The sequence below is a fragment of the Nilaparvata lugens genome, chromosome 9 (genome assembly GCF_014356525.2).
Source record: "Nilaparvata lugens isolate BPH chromosome 9, ASM1435652v1, whole genome shotgun sequence".
Taxonomy (NCBI): Eukaryota; Metazoa; Arthropoda; class Insecta; order Hemiptera; family Delphacidae; genus Nilaparvata; species Nilaparvata lugens.
In genome coordinates this window covers 43,301,520-43,318,053 of record NC_052512.1, presented here as the reverse complement: position 1 = coordinate 43,318,053, position 16,534 = coordinate 43,301,520, and the positions used below count along the sequence as shown (strand labels likewise).

The window sequence follows — 16,534 nt, the reverse complement described above, 5'->3', positions numbered from 1 at the left end:
ATTTGATACAAAACTTCCAGTATTGATTGATTGATTGAGTAATTTATTAATGTAGATTACAATATATACTGGCTTATACACTTATATACAATAGCTTACAATACAGCAAAATTATACATGAATTTACATAATATCGACTATGAAAATAATTATTGAACTGTATATGATATGAAAAAGTAATCTGTGATATAATAACTATAGATAATAATTATATTGTTATGCATGTACATAAATTGGCGGAGCTTTGGACGTATCAATGTTCATTCTTCGGAAAGAATATTAAAAATATCCTCTCCACTAACTCTCTACCAAAATATATAGTATGAGAGACTACCAGTGTCACATAGCACAAAAAACAACTACTGTTAGATCCAGTAAGATTTTATTTCCTCTGCTAAAAATTTGAGTGAAAATTATAATTGGATTATTTTCAGGAGAAGAAGTGGAGTATATGAGTGACCAGGACTCAGATGCTAGTGAAGAAAAACTGATATTTGACCAGAACAGCAGTGACTCAGACGACGAAATTAATGGTAAGTACTAATAATTAATCAGATCACCTACTAGTAGCTCTGTGAACAGTAGACCTCACGCAGTATTCTCATCCACAAGTACCTGATTGAAACTATAGACCTTATGGAAATACATCAATAGACTGGCTTCTCCACACATCTGTGTAATCACTTGTCAGCTGATTTATGATGAATAATTCTATAGTCTGATTTTAACTCTAATATTGGCGAATGAAGGAGGCTCCTTTTTCCTTTTATACTAGTAGTTCTGTGAACAGTAGACCTCACGCAGTTTTCTCATCCACAAGTACCTGATTGAAACTATAGACCTTATGGAAATACAGCAATAGACTGGCTTCTCCACACATCTGTGTAATCACTTGTCAGCTGATTTATGATGAATAATTCTATAGTCTGATTTTCACTCTAATATTGGCGTATGAAGGATGCTCCTTTTTCCTTTTATATTATCCTTGAAATGCAAAATTTCCAAAAACCTTGTATATACGTCGACGCGCAATTAAAAAGAGGAACATACCTGTCAAATTTCATGAAAATCTATCACCGCGTTTCGCCGTAAATGCGGAACATATAAACATTTAAATATAAAGAAATGCCAAACCAATCACCTAATAGTAGCTCTGTGAACAGTAGACCTCACGCAGTTTTCCCATCCACAAGTACCTGATTGAAACTATAGACCTTATGGAAATACAGCAATAGACTGGCTTCTCCACACATCTGTGTAATCACTTGTCAGCTGATTTATGATGAATAATTCTATAGTCTGATTTTTACTCTAATATTGGCGTATGAAGGAGGCTCCTTTTTCCTTTTATATTATCCTTGGAATGCAAAATTTCCAAAAACCTTGTATATACATCGACGCGCAATTAAAAAAGGAACATACCTGTCAAATTTCATGAAAATCTATTACCGCGTTTCGCCGTAAATGCGGAACATATAAACATTTAAACATCTGAACATTAAAACATATTTAAACATTAAGAGAAATGCCAAACCGTCAACTTGAATCTTAGACCTCACTTCGCTCGGTCAATTAGTAGTTCTGTGAACAGTAGACCTCGCGTTCAGTTAGTTACATTGACCTGTTGTTATGTTTTCTCGAAAATTAATAAATAATTCATCAATTAAAAATGTCTAGAAAAAATCCTAAATAAACATAGAGCTTTCTGTCCTATATCGTACCGTAACGTTTCGTCCCGGAATGTGAGTGTGAGCGCTGTTATCAGGTCTGGCTGCAACTGTCTACAACGTTGATGGAAAGATACATTTTCAAGATGTTCGATGTTTCTGAACGGGTAGTATTATAGTCCACTAGACAGCTGATTTATGATGAATAATTTTATAGTCTGATTTTTACGGTAATATTGGCGTATGAAGGAGGCTCCTTTTTCCTGTTATATTATCCTTGAAATGCAAAATTTCCAAAAACCTTGTATATACGTCAACGCGCAATTAAAAAAGGAACATACCTGTCAAATTTCATGATAATCTATCACCGCGTTTCGCCGTAAATGCGCAACATATAAACATTTAAACATCCAAACATTTAAACATAAAGAAATGCCAAATCAATCACCTACTAGTAGCTCTGTGAACAGTAGACCTCACTCAGTTTTCCCATCCACAAGTATCTGATGTCACCTGTTCTAGTTGATTCACAATTATTCACAGTTGAATAATAAATATCGGGGCACCGAGCTTTGCTCGTTACTTATTTATTGACTTTTGATAAACTGAACACAATTCTTTAAAATGATTGGGGAAGTACTAACAGGCACAGCCCAAAACTGTTTCTTTCCCGAATTTTGATTTATACACTATAAATAGTCCAGGAAGTAGGTTATGTCATAGAGGAACTATAGCATAAGTATAGATATGCCATGGTATAGGGCGTTTATGTCGCAACTTTTGCTGTTATCCCAAGCCGATAGTTCTCGTAGTTCTTTCCCATGCAGCTGTGTGACGCTTGTAGTCTCTCAAATTGTGCCGTTCATACACTCTCACCCCAACAAAACAGTACAAATTGACAATAATCGACAGTAATCGGTTTGAGATAACAGTAAAAGTTGCGACATGAATTCCCTATACCATGGCATATCTACTAACGCTATTGTTTCTCTATGGTTATGTTCCATACACTTGAATTCAGGTTCAATTTTCTGTTCAAACATTTGAAAACAAAAATTTATAATTTAGGTTATATACAAACCAAATTGAATAACAAAATAACACTCACTAATCACTTGAACTGTCAAATAATGATCAATTTGAAAATTATGATATACTCCAGTTTAGGAGGATTATCATGTCATGTCAACAAATCAGATTATGTTGATCAAATCGATTAAATTGTCTAGCTAGATAAAATTTCTCGCTGATTGATTATGATTACACAGCTGGAAATAATTCTGTCTCTCTCCCACACAGGCACACGTATCTTCTGTTATCGAGAGACGACGAAATTATCATCTGTTTTCCAAGGATGAATTATCCTTTTAATGTCGTTCAGCGAGTTTTCCCAAGATGAGACCTAGTGCAATCGAATCTTTATATTATAAACCTATTATGTTCTGAATTTCGTGAGAGTCGTTAGAGCCGTTTTTGAGATCCGTAAGACATAAATAACCATATATAAAAATAGCCAGATATAAGAATAACCAGATATATAAATACAGAAATTGCTCGCTTAGTGACGGTTGCACAAAACCCGGTTAAATTTTAATCGTGATTAATTCCACAGGAACCAATCAAAGGAGCCGTCTAATCAAAAAGGGCTTCTTTAATTGGTGCTCGTGAAATTAATCATGGTCAAAATTTAACCGACTTTCGTGCAACTGGGCCTTAATATAATAGGTTTACAGATGTATTTTTTGTGTGTCTGATAGGCAAGGCATTGAGAGGAGCTGATTCAGATGAAGATGATTTAGATGGCAGTGAAAAGCCTCAACGTCACTATAGAGATAGTCTCACTTTCCAACATCTGCACAGATTGTCTCAACAGGGGTTCCTGCTTCAAACTATCAAGGTTGGTCTCTCCTCATCCTTGTCTATCATTCAACAAAGCGGATAGCGCTATCTATTTCTTACCTCTGCACTGTTGCCAAAGTTTGTATCAAGTTTTTGTGTTATGTAAGGGTCGATGTCAAACGAGGCAAACGACAGAAGAGTCCTGCGACAGTCGAGACCTGCGACGGTAGAGACCGGCGACATTCGAGGCCAGCAACGGTAGAGGACTCCTGAAAAAGAGGCCTCAAATGTCGCCTGCGTTAGGCGACAGTTGAGGCCACTCTAATTTTTGTACAGCCCCGACAGTCGAGACCTGCGACGGTAGAGGACTCCTGAAAAAGAGGCCTCAAATGTCGCCTGCGTTAGGCGACAGTTGAGGCCACTCTAATTTTTGTACAGCCCCGACAGTCGAGACCTGCGACGGCAGAGGACTCCTGAAAAAGAGGCCTCAAATGTCGCCTGCGTTAGGCGACAGTTGAGGCCACTCTAATTTTTGTACAGCCCCGACAGTCGAGACCTGCGACGGTAGAGGACTCCTGAAAAAGAGGCCTCAAATGTCGCCTGCGTTAGGCGACAGTTGAGGCCACTCTAATTTTTGTACAGCCCCGACAGTCGAGACCTGCGACGGTAGAGGACTCCTGAAAAAGAGGCCTCAAATGTCGCCTGCGTTAGGCGACAGCTGAGGCCACTCTAATTTTTGTACAGCCCCGACAGTCGAGACCTGCGACGGTAGAGGACTCCTGAAAAAGAGGCCTCAAATGTCGCCTGCGTTAGGCGACAGCTGAGGCCACTCTAATTTTTGTACAGCCCCGACAGTCGAGACCTGCGACCGTAGAGGACTGTAAAACAGTCCTCCACTGTCGCAGTCCTCGAATGTCGTCGGTCTCGACTGTCGCGCCCCCGTTATGTAACAAGCTCAGATGATACTGTATCATTTTTTGTTGATCTTTGTATCGTTTTCCTATAGTGAGGTCCACGTTATAATGGCAGTTTTCGATTAGCAATGGTGTTGCTATCCTTGTCTATCTGCAGACAAGACGGATAGCGCTATCCTCCCCTACCTCTGCACTGTTGCCAAAGTATGAAAGTTTTGTATCAAATTATGATGGTGAGATTTGCTCTGTTGCCAGATCGTATTTTAACAATGTAGAATTAATAACTAATAGTTCTGTGAACAGTAGACAGTTATAAACTGCAGCCTCCTCTTATACTGTCCATCAGAGTAAATCCTGTCTGTATGTCGTGTCGGCGAGATATCGGTGTGAAAACGACTAATGGCTGTTGGGGTTGGTGTATCAAAAATGCTGACATCAAAAGCTAATCTCCTTCAAGACATACTGGCAACAGGTCAGCCCGAGTTCAAAGCAGAGGAAGTTCGAGAGACAATACTATGTTATTTTAGTTATTAATTGCATGCGTTATTGCTAGCAATCAATAGTTCATTTAATAACGCATGAAAATTGTATTCCAATGAGGCAGCAATTAATAGTCTACACAGCTGCTGATTTTTTAGCAAGTTACATTGAGATATTGAATTGCATGCATTTTATAATCCACTCGACAGCTGATTTATGATGGATAATTCTATAGTCTGATTTTCACTCTAATATTGGCGTATGATGGAGGCTCCTTCTTCCTTTTATATTATACTTGAAATGCAAAATTTCCAAAAACCTTGTACATATAATACGTCGACGCGAAATTTAAAAAGGAACATACCTGTCAAATTTCATGAAAATCTATTACCGCGTTTCGCCGTAAATGCGCAACATATAAACATTTAAACATTAAGAGAAATGCCAATCCGTCGATTTGAATCTTAGACCTCACTTCGCTCGGTCAATTATAATTAACAAAATATTTCATCTTAATTATGAATGAAATTATTGCTTCATAAAATATAATTGATTATTTCAAACGAGAATGAACAGTTGATATTACATCAGTAAACCTGTATCAGCTACCGTCTACAGAAGGCATTTACAAGACAGAGGATCGGTAACGTTGTTCTCCTATCTTTCTCCACTGCCATTATAACGTGACCGCACTATATATCCTCATAATTTAATTTTGATTAATAGTTCTCTAGTTATTGACGTTTTAATGCCGTCAATTATTAGGCCTCCTGAGCTCGAGATTTAGCCAAGTCCTAGACTTTTAAACAGCTGGAGTCAGAAAATTGGCTTTCCAAAACGGGGCGTAGTCGTATCTTTTATAACAGTAGTCGTAGTTTTTTTTCTCATTTCTATAAATTGGAAACGTTTTTCCTTGACGAAATTAAACATTCCTAAATAATTCAAAATAGCTGAAACTTTACACTTTTTTCTCTTTATTTTATTTTGTGTTCAATTTTCTAGTTTGTCGAAATTACATTTAAATGTGACTTTGACAATGACTGTGACTACGCCCCGTTTCGGAAAGCCAATTTTCTGACCCCAGCTGTTTAAAGTCTAGAACTTAGCTAAATCCCGAGCTCGGAATCCGGCCCTTAATGTCGTCAATGATTAGGCATTCTTCAAAAATATCGAAAAATCGATATATCTCGAAAACTAAGCTCGATTCAAGAAAACTTTACTGAATATGTTTTGTAGCAAATTTTCATGTAGATTCTTTGGTCTACGACTGTTATACCTTTTTTGTCTTAGCCATTCAATTTCAGCTGTTTTACATCCATGAAATCAAGCCGGTAAACAGCTGATTGTAGAACAAATAAACATATGATTCTTATTACAGCATACCTTAGACCAGTTATAGATTAGACACGGCCCATTGTATATCCATACTGAAAGTCGATGAAGCCAACATCTACTGCCAAATCCACCCATCTTGACGTCACAAAAGTTTGTTGTGTAAGTGTTTGTGGTGTTTAACTTACATTGTTGTTAGCTTGGTTGTGACGTCAAGATGGGTGGATTTGGCAGTAGATGTTGGCTTCAGAGGCTAGACTTCCCAGCGTGTCTATTCTATTACTGGTCTAAGCAGCATACTATACTGTAATAAAATCATATGTTTTCTTTACAGTCGAGTATGTTTCCTAGTTCCGAATTTGGAACAGCAAAAGTGGAACAAAAACCGACTTTTAGCGCTCCAGGTGGAAATTTTGTCAACTACAATCAAGAAATTCCTGATTCGAAACTTGTAAACTAGGTTATGTTTATAGAATGCATGTAGTATTGTCAGCACAAGCAGGTAATGTTTTCTATTTCTCAACTATTCTTCTTTAGATTATTATGACAAAAAATAGTGTACGTTACTTGGACGTGAATGTCTTTATTTGCAGTGCTCGAATGAAATTCTAGTCTCGGCTAACGCCTCGACTAGAAACATCATTCTCGCCTGCAAAAGGGCCTTTCCCGTCCTTGTGACTTAAGATACTATTGTGGGACATTCTGTATTTTCTACATATTAGTTTCTGTTTGCAGATATGCTTGGATTGGCTGGGCAGCAACGTGGAGACCCTGAAATCATGTGACAAATCCTGTCAACTGTTTTTTAGATCACGCTGTCTCGTTCTTCAATCATCTCCTTCAGGTGCCATACACTTTTAATAGCATTCATGGTAAGATCATTTTCATTTTCTTTATTCATTTATACAATACTAGCCGTCAGGCTCGCTTTGCTCGCCATATCCGTCTAGCCAGGGGGCTCCGCCCGCTGGACCACCGACTGGATCGTCCAAAGAATGAGAACATTTTTCATTTGAGCATTTTTATCGTATGTTAGAACAATCCAGTCGGGGGTCCAGACTAAACGTCTGACTAAACGGATATGGCGAGCGAAGCGAGCCTGACGGCTAGTAATATAGTATTCCCAGGATTGAAGTAGCAGTGCCCAATCAATTTTTCCGCGACAAATGCATTTAAATTACCAAGTTACTGTTTTAGATTTTTCGATTCTAGACTCTAATAGTATCTATTTGATTCAAAATTTACTAATTTTTCTGAGTATTGAAGAGCGTAAATTGTATTTTGAAAAGTGAGAGTGACATAACCAACATTTTGATTTGGACAGTATAGTATAAATTGGAAATGGGACAGTTTTGGGCATGAGCCTGTTGTGCCTTTCCTCATGTCAAGTATTTGTACACAATGTGATAAATAAATAATAAATAAATAAATCTTCAACTTGGTGCCAACCTAACAAAGTTAACTCAACTTAATGCCAACCTGACAAAATTATTAATTTAGTTGCCAGTTAACAACTGTTTCGAGAGGTACTCTATCTAGATTATAGTTCTATAGTAACATATGATATGGAAATTTCAATTATAATTAAGAGATTGGGAGAAGAAGAATATACATGCTAAAAGACGAACTTTAAACCCTTAAAAACAACCCTTAGAGTTGAAATATTGCCAAAAGATTTTTTAGTGCGCCTCTAAAGGGCCAACTGAACATACCTACCAAATTTGAACGTTTTTGGTCCGGTAGATTTTTAGTTATGCGAGTGAGTGAGTGAGTCAGTCAGTCAGTCAGTGAGTCAGTGCCATTTCGCTTTTATATATATAGAAGAACATATCAAAATGATGGGGAGAGGAAAAATAAGGTGAACTTTTGCTATTCCTCTCCCAAATTTAGATAACACATAGTCCAAAATAGGTTAAGGGTGTGCAAAGGCTAAAAATAACCTTTCTACTCGTGATATTTTTCGAAGTTTTTCGATTTGTATATCATTAAATTATCAAAATGAAAAAGTTTTCTCAGGAAAACATTTTTTTCCGATCATTACTTCTTGAGATATGAGCGTCTGAAGTTTGAATTTTTAGGACAGAACATTTCAAATTCGGTAAGATATAAATCCATGAGATTTAGAGGATGGATTCACGGATTTCATGGTATTGTTCAATTCAATTCAATTCAATTTTATTTTTCATGTAATGCATCATTATATACGATGCATAACATGAAAATTTACACAAGTATATTAACACTATATTTACTCAATATTAACACAAGTCATAAACACCACATCATAAATACATTACAAATGTTACTACAATATTTATATAATATAGTCTAAATCATTGAAAAAATAAGTTAATATCACAGATGGAATTGAAGTTGGATGAACCAAAAAACAGTGGAATCAAAAGTCTCCAATTCTGAAAAGTTGCAGATCATAGAATTAAGTGGCATTTTTAGTTTTTAGTTAACCATAATTCAATTTATTACTTGTAATGGCTAAACAATGGTAAGCAGAGACAATAGTCACTTACATTCAAATTTTAACACTCATTTACAAAGTAAGACTAGAATCTAGTAAAACAAAAAGTTTCTGAAAGTATACATTTTTGGAAAAGTTATTCAATTTACCAAAAATAACTAAAAAAAAGTTAGTTTTGGTTATTTTTAGTAAATTGAATAACTATCTTAAAAATCTGTGTGGCGCACTCACACAACTAAGATATTTTCTCGGGCCACTCCCGTGTTTCGGATGGACACGTTAAGCCGTCGGTCCCGGCTGCCTAAAAAGCAGTCGTTAGGTCATGTCAGAGGCCCTGAAATTGATCAGTTGCGACCTGAAAACTCTGACACCAGACCTGAGCCAGCCAGGTCACTCGATATTATTATTATTATACTCACACAACTTCCCTTGCCGTTATGAAAATTTATCACCTGACGCTAGTGTTCCCGCGCATCTCAAGTCTATTATTCAAAGATCCAAGTCAGCTGGTGACAGGGCAATAACGCTGGAGACACACGAGGCCTGCTATCTCTTCATAGTGAATGATTTAATAGAATCAACAGTTACCAACAGTTTGCAATTAAAATAATAACATTTTCTCGGATTTAAAGCTTATTTTCAATTTTAGGTGAAAATGTTACTGAACATTAATTGTAGAGATTTTCATGCTCAATCTACTCCACTTGATTTTTTTTTGTTTCAATTGTATCTGAAGCCTGATAATTGGGAATCTATCTGCATTGATGGGGCGGAGCTCCTGAAGTTTTTACAGATATGAGACTTGTGGCAGTTGATAGAGCTTATCGATGACTATTTTACGTATGAATTTGATCAAAATCGTTGGAGCGGTTTTCGAGAAAATCTCGAAAAACTCTGTTTTTGACAATATTTCCTCCTTCTTCTCCTCCTCCTTCTCCTTCTTCTTCTGTCTTCTCCCTCTTCCTCCTTCTCCTCCTCCTCTTTCTACTTCTTACTTCTTCTGCCTCCTCCTCCTCCTCTTCTTCTTTTTCTACTTCTTCTCCTTTTTTTCTGTCTTCTTACTCTTCCTTTTTCTCCTTCTTCTCCTGTCTTCTCCCTCTTCCTTCTTCTCTTTCTCCTTTCCCTTCTCCTCCTCCTTCTCCTTCTTCTTCTCCTTCTCCTTCTTCTTCTTATGTCTTCTTCCTCCTGCTCCTCCTCCTCCTCTTCGTCCTTCTCCTTCTCCTTCTTCTTCTGTCTTCTCCCTCTTCCTCCTTCTCCTCCTCCTCCTTCTTCTTCATCATTATCTCCTTCTTCACTTTTTGTGTAGTTGAGAAGTTGATATTGTGGTAATTATGCATATTGAATGAAAAAGACTAAGAAATTGTCAAAAAACCACTGATTTATTGTTAATTATTAGAAAGACCGGTTTCGGTTATTACACCATTGTCAATCTCTGATAAACTATCAATAAATCAGTGTTTTTTTTGACAATTCCTTAGTCTTTTTCATTCAATCTCCTTCTTCCTTATCTTCTTCTTCGTTGTGACTGTATTGATGATTGATTGATTGATTGATTGATTGTTTTGTCGACAGATGTAACCCTTGCAAGCGACGTGATATTGATAAATGAAGAGCTAGCAGATGTTCCCTTACCTGAGGATGTATGCCTACGAGATCTGCCTCCTCTGCTAGAAACTCAAAAACATCTCAACTGGAGTAAAGCTAATCACATGCGCATCTCGAGTGAGGAAGAGGTGAGTCTATAGTGAGGTCCACGTTATAATGGCAGTATTCGATTTACATTGTTGTTGCTATCCTTGTCTATCATTCAACAAAGCAGATAGAGCTATCCCCCACCTCTGAATTGTTGCCAAAGTTTGGTAGTTTTGTATCAAATTATGGTGTTGTGTATCATATTGTGTTGATACTTGCAAGCGACGTGATATTGATAAATGAAGAGCTAGCAGATGTTCCCTTACCTGAGGATGTATGCCTACGAGATCTGCCTCCTCTGCTAGAAACTCAAAAACATCTCAACTGGAGTAAAGCTAATCACATGCGCATCTCGAGTGAGGAAGAGGTGAGTCTATAGTGAGGTCCACGTTATAATGGCAGTATTCGATTTACATTGTTGTTGCTATCCTTGTCTATCATTCAACAAAGCAGATAGAGCTATCCCCCACCTCTGAATTGTTGCCAAAGTTTGGTAGTTTTGTATCAAATTATGGTGTTGTGTATCATATTGTGTTGATACTGTATCATCTTCCTATAGTGAGGTCCACGTAATAATGGCAGTATTTGATTAACATTTTATTTTTGCATAAATAGACTAATATTTAATAATATTAGATTCACATAATATAGACTAAGAAAATAATTATTGAACTGTATATGATATGAAAAAGCAATTTGTAATATAATAACTATAGATAATAATCATATTGTTATGCATCTACATAAATTGGCGGAGCTTTGGACATATCAATGTCCATTCTTTGGAAAGAATATTCAAAATATCCTCCCCACTAACTCTCTACCAAAAAAGTGAGACAGAAAGCGGTTCATATTCCCATGATTCCTGAAATCATATATTTTCTCCGGAATATCAAAGATGTTCTCCTTATATCTCAAGAAAATGGCAAATGCGATCAGTAATAGCATGGTGCATGGTATGAAGGTGAGTAGGGTTGTAGTGACATCGTGTAATGTATAATCCCAGATAGTGGAATAATCGTAATAAATTGCCAAATTTGATAGTTGAATAGACTTAGAACGTTGTCAAAAATCCACTTTAATTAAATAAAAATTAAAAATTAATATTTTACAGGTGCATGCTTTCGTGTGTACTCACACATCATCAGCTGTAAGTTACAGTAAAGTTACAGGATGTAGAAAGATTCCAACTTAACAAAAACAAAAGCAAGAGCTACTTGATCTAAATTAAAATCATAAATCAAAAATAGGAATGATAATTAGTCAGAATGATCAAGTAGCTCTTGCTTTTGTTTTTGTTAAGTTTGAATCTTTCTACTTCCTGTAACTTTACTGTAACTTACAGCTGATGATGTGTGAGCACACACGAAAGTATACTCCTGTAAAATATTAACTTTTAATTTTTATTTAATTAAAGTGGATTTTTGACAACGTTCTAAGTCTATTCAATTATGGAAAAGTTCCACAATATCAACATTAACACTACAAATTTGATAGTGTTGATTAGAGTAGGCTACTTAGCAATCATATGAAAATCACTGTGAAATTTGATAACTTGAAATTTTTGACTCTGTTTTTCCAAAATGTCTACTTGAAAATGTTTTGATGATTTGTTTGGAAGTGATGTGGCTTGAATAATTGTGTCTACTTTTTGTGTAGTTGAGAAGTTGATATTGTGGTAATTATTCATATCGAATGAAAAAGACTAAGAAATTGTCAAAAAACCACTGATTTATTGATAATTAGAAAGACCGGTTTCGGTTATTACACCATTGTCAATGTCTGGTAAACTAAAACTAAATACAAGAGCAGCAGAATTTATACCAGTAGGCGAGTACTGCTATTGGTCGAGGGCATGAACGCCTGCCATTGGCCTAGCTGGACAGTCTCCTCCCACTCAACGGTGTGACAAAATGGCGGCTTAATCAACAGAATCGCCATGATAACAAAATTTACTTTCAGTACAAAATAAGAACCAAGAAAACAAGTGTGAAAGATAATAAAACAAATATGTAAATGGAAAAACTATTGACTAAAATTGTAAGCATACATTAGTCAATACTTGATAAAAATGCTCAAATGAAAAATGCAGGCGAGCGAAGCGAGCCTGCTGATCTCATTCTTGGACGACCCAGTTGGGCTAGACGGATATGGCGAGCGAAGCGAGCCTGACGGCTAGTGTTTATATATGTATGTGACCGGATCTCGAAAACGGCTCTAACGATTCTCACGAAATTTGGAACAAAGTAGGTTTATGATATGAAAATTCGATTGCACTAGGTCTCAACCCTGGGGTAACTCGCTGAAGGACTTTAAAAGGATAATTCATCCTTAGAAAAACAGCTGAGATCACGTCGTCTGTGGATAATAGAAGTGAGTGAACAAGCTCGTCTGTGGAAAATCGAAATATCTCATCCCCGAAATTCCTAAACTGACGTATAGCCAGCTGTAAAATATTATCTGAAAATTTTAATCAACTTGATCAAAATATCTAATTTGTTGACATAGCATGGTATATTATTCTAAATTAAAGTACAACTTATCAGATTTTTCAAAGTGATTCATTATTTTACAGTTATTACTTTCCTTGCCCTATTACCATAGGTAAGGAAAGTATTGCTTTCCAAAAAAATTAAGGTACCCTAATTTCAAGTTTTCTATACGTTTCAAGGTCCCCTGAGTCCAAAAACATGATTTTTGGGTGTTGGTCTGTGTGTGTGTGTATGTCTGTGAACACGATAACTCCATTCCTAATCAACCGATTGACTTGAAATTTCATACTTTAGGTCCTTATACCATGAGGATGCGCCAATAAGAAATTGAATTCAAAATGGCGAAAAAATGACGGATATTTACTAAAAAACCATACCTCCTTCTCGTGCATTAGGTAGGTAGGTAGCGCAGTTCATAAAAAGAACACTTAGTCGAGATATTTCATCTGTAGAACTGCTGTTTTGACGACTTTAAAAAAATGACGACTAAAAAAATCATCGAATTTCACAATTTACACAAAGGAAAAGTACTCTGAAAACAATTATATATATACACACATAATTATACAGATCGTAGTTTCAAATATGAGCAAGGAAAGTTGTGTGAGTGTACCACACCAGATTTTTTTGTTATTCAATTTGGTTTGTAAACAATCTAAATTCGGGGAAGAACCCGTTTTGGGCTGTGCATATTAGTCCTTCGCAAATCATTTTAAAGAATTTTGTTTTGTTTATCAATGAATAAATAACGAGCGAAGCTCGGTGCCCCGATATTTGGACATGTAATCAAAATTTGGGAATGGAATAGTTTTGCGCCAAGCCTGTTGTTCCTTCCCAATCATCTTTATATGATTTGTTATTGTATCCACGTATAAATAAATAAATATTGAATTAACAAATGAATGAATGAATTGCAGACGTACCTGCGTGTCTACCGAGTGTTGCAAGCTGCGGCGAGGCTGGACCAATGCGGGTGGTCGCTGATCGCTCGACGCAAATGGTTTGTTGCAACAAGCAGCTCTAGACGCCGCGACAAGTTGGTGCAACATGCAGGAAACAAGTTGCACCGACAAGCTGATTGCAACAGGTTGCAGCAACATGGTGGCTACAAGTTGCAACGACATACTGGAAATAAGTTGCAGAGAAATGCTGGCAACAAGTTGCAGCAACATCCTGATGGCAACAAGTTGCAGCAACATCCTGATGGCAACAAGTTGCAGCAACATGCTGATGGCAACCAGTTGCCGCAACATGCTGATAACAAGCGAGTGCCTCAGACTGCAAATGGTCAGGTTAGTATAGTAGTATAGAATCATAGTGAAAAGATAGCATAAAATAATTGAATAATTAAAAATTTCATTCTTGACCAATAAATAGCTATTTGTATATCTAGAGTGAAAAGTACTGTTTTTTCTCCCTGAGGGAAAAGTTTGAAGCCCGTAGTATAGAATCATAGTGAAAAGATAGCATAAAATAATTGAATAATTAAAAATTTCATTCTTGACCAATAAATAGCTATTTGTATATCTAGAGTGAAAAGTACTGTTTTTTCTCCCTGAGGGAAAAGTTTGAAGCCCGTAGTATAGAATCATAGTGAAAAGATAGCACAGAATAATTGAATCATTAAACGATTTTATTCTTGTCCAATAAATAGTTATTTGTATATCTAGAGTGAAAAGTACTGTTTTTTCTCCCTGAGGGAAAAGTTTGAAGTCCGTAGTATAGAATCATAGTGAAAAGATAGCACAGAATAATTTTGATTTTTCCTCCACCTACATTTTTATAAAAAATGCAAATAAAAAAATCTGGTGTGGCGCACTCACACAACTTTCCTTGCCGTTATGAAAATTGATCACGTGACGCTAGTGATCCCGCGCATTTCAAGTCTACTATTCAAAGATCTAAGCCAGCTGGTGACAGGGCAATAACGCTGGAGACACACGAGGTCTGCTATCTCTTCATAGTGAATGATTTAATAGAATCAACAGTTGCCAACAGTTTGTAATTGAATTAATAACATTTTCTCGAATTTCGAGCTTATTTTTAATTCTAGGTGAAAATGATACTAGACATTAGTTGTAGAGATTCTCATGCTGAATCTTTTCCACTCGAATTTTTTTGTTTCAATTTCATCTGAAGCCTGATAATTGAGAATCAAAAATCAAACTTTTCATAGATGGGGCGGAGCTCCCGAAATTTTTACAGATATGGGACTTGTGGCAGGTTGATAGAGCTTATCGATGACTATTTTAGGTATAACTTTAATCAAAATCGTTGGAGCCGTTTTCGAGAAAATCGCGATAAACCCTGTTTTTGACAACATTTTCGCCATTTTAGCCGCCATCTTGAATCGCATTTGATCGAAATTGTTCGTGTCGGATCCTTATATTGTAAGGACCTTCGTTTCAAATTTCAAGTCATTCCGTTAATTGGAAGATGAGATATCGTGTACACAGACGCACATACACTCATACACACACACACCACACACACCACACAACACACACACACACACACACACACACACACACACACACACACACACACACACACACACCACACACACACACACAACACACACACACACCACACCACACACACACACAACACACACACACACCACACCACACACACACACACACAACACACACACACACACACACACACACACAGACCAATTCCCAGAAACCACTTTTTTGGACTCAGGGGACCTTGAAACGTATAGAAATTCTGTCAATAAGGATCCGACACGAACAATTTCGATCAAATGCAATACAAGATGGCGGCTAAAATGGCGGAAATGTTGTCAAAAACAGGGTTTTTCGCGATTTTATCAAAACCGGCTCCAATGATTTTGATCAAATTTATAGCTGGAATAGTGATTGATAAGCTCTATCACCTGCCACAAGTCCTGTAAAAATCTGTAAAAATTCCAGGTGCTCCGCCCCATCTATGCAAAGTTTGATTTTAGTTTTCCAATTATCAGGCTTCAGATACAATTTAAACGAAGAATTTTTAATGGAAAAGATTGAGCATAAAAATCTCTACAAAATCATATCCAATAACATTTTCACCTAAAATTGAAAATAAGCTTGAAATTCGAGAAAATGTGATTATTCAATTGCAAATTATTGTTGATTTTATTATATCATTCACTATGAAGAGATAGCAGATCTCGTGTGTCTCCAGCGTTATTGTCCTGTCGCCAGCTGGCTCAGATCTTTGAATAAAAGATTTGAGATGGAAAAGATTGAGCATGAAAATCTCTACATTTAATGTTCAGTAACATTTCCACCTAAAATTGAAAATAAGCTCGAAATTCGAGAAAATGTGATTATTCAATTGCAAACTGTTGGCAACTGTTGATTCTATTAAATCATTTACTATGAAGAGATAGCAGACCTCGTGTTTCTCCAGCGTTATTGTCCTGTCACCAGCTCGCTTGGATCTTTGAATAGTGGACTTGAGATGCACATGAACACTAGCGTCATGTGATCAATTTTCATAACGGCTAGGAAAGTTGTGTGAGTGCGCCACACTAGATTTTTGACCGAAGCTAAGCTGAGGTCTTATTTTCAGTTTCGACTCGATCGGCTTTTGTCTGTTTGTTTATTTGTACCGCAGTTACAGTCGCAGTTATTG

The 16,534-nt window shown here is 36.6% G+C and overlaps 1 protein-coding gene across 1 annotated transcript in view; it reads left to right on the top strand.

The window, feature by feature from the left end:
* The window catches only part of LOC111062177 (protein SMG5), a 64,799-nt gene that overhangs the window by 33,146 nt on the left and 15,119 nt on the right, over window positions 1-16,534 (top strand). Inside the window, exons 10-14 of the mRNA XM_039435345.1 lie at window positions 435-533; window positions 3,425-3,564; window positions 6,968-7,013; window positions 10,281-10,441; window positions 13,810-14,184. Of these exons, the coding sequence (XP_039291279.1) occupies window positions 435-533; window positions 3,425-3,564; window positions 6,968-7,013; window positions 10,281-10,441; window positions 13,810-14,184 (821 nt within the window). The remainder of the gene's footprint in view (window positions 1-434; window positions 534-3,424; window positions 3,565-6,967; window positions 7,014-10,280; window positions 10,442-13,809; window positions 14,185-16,534) is intronic.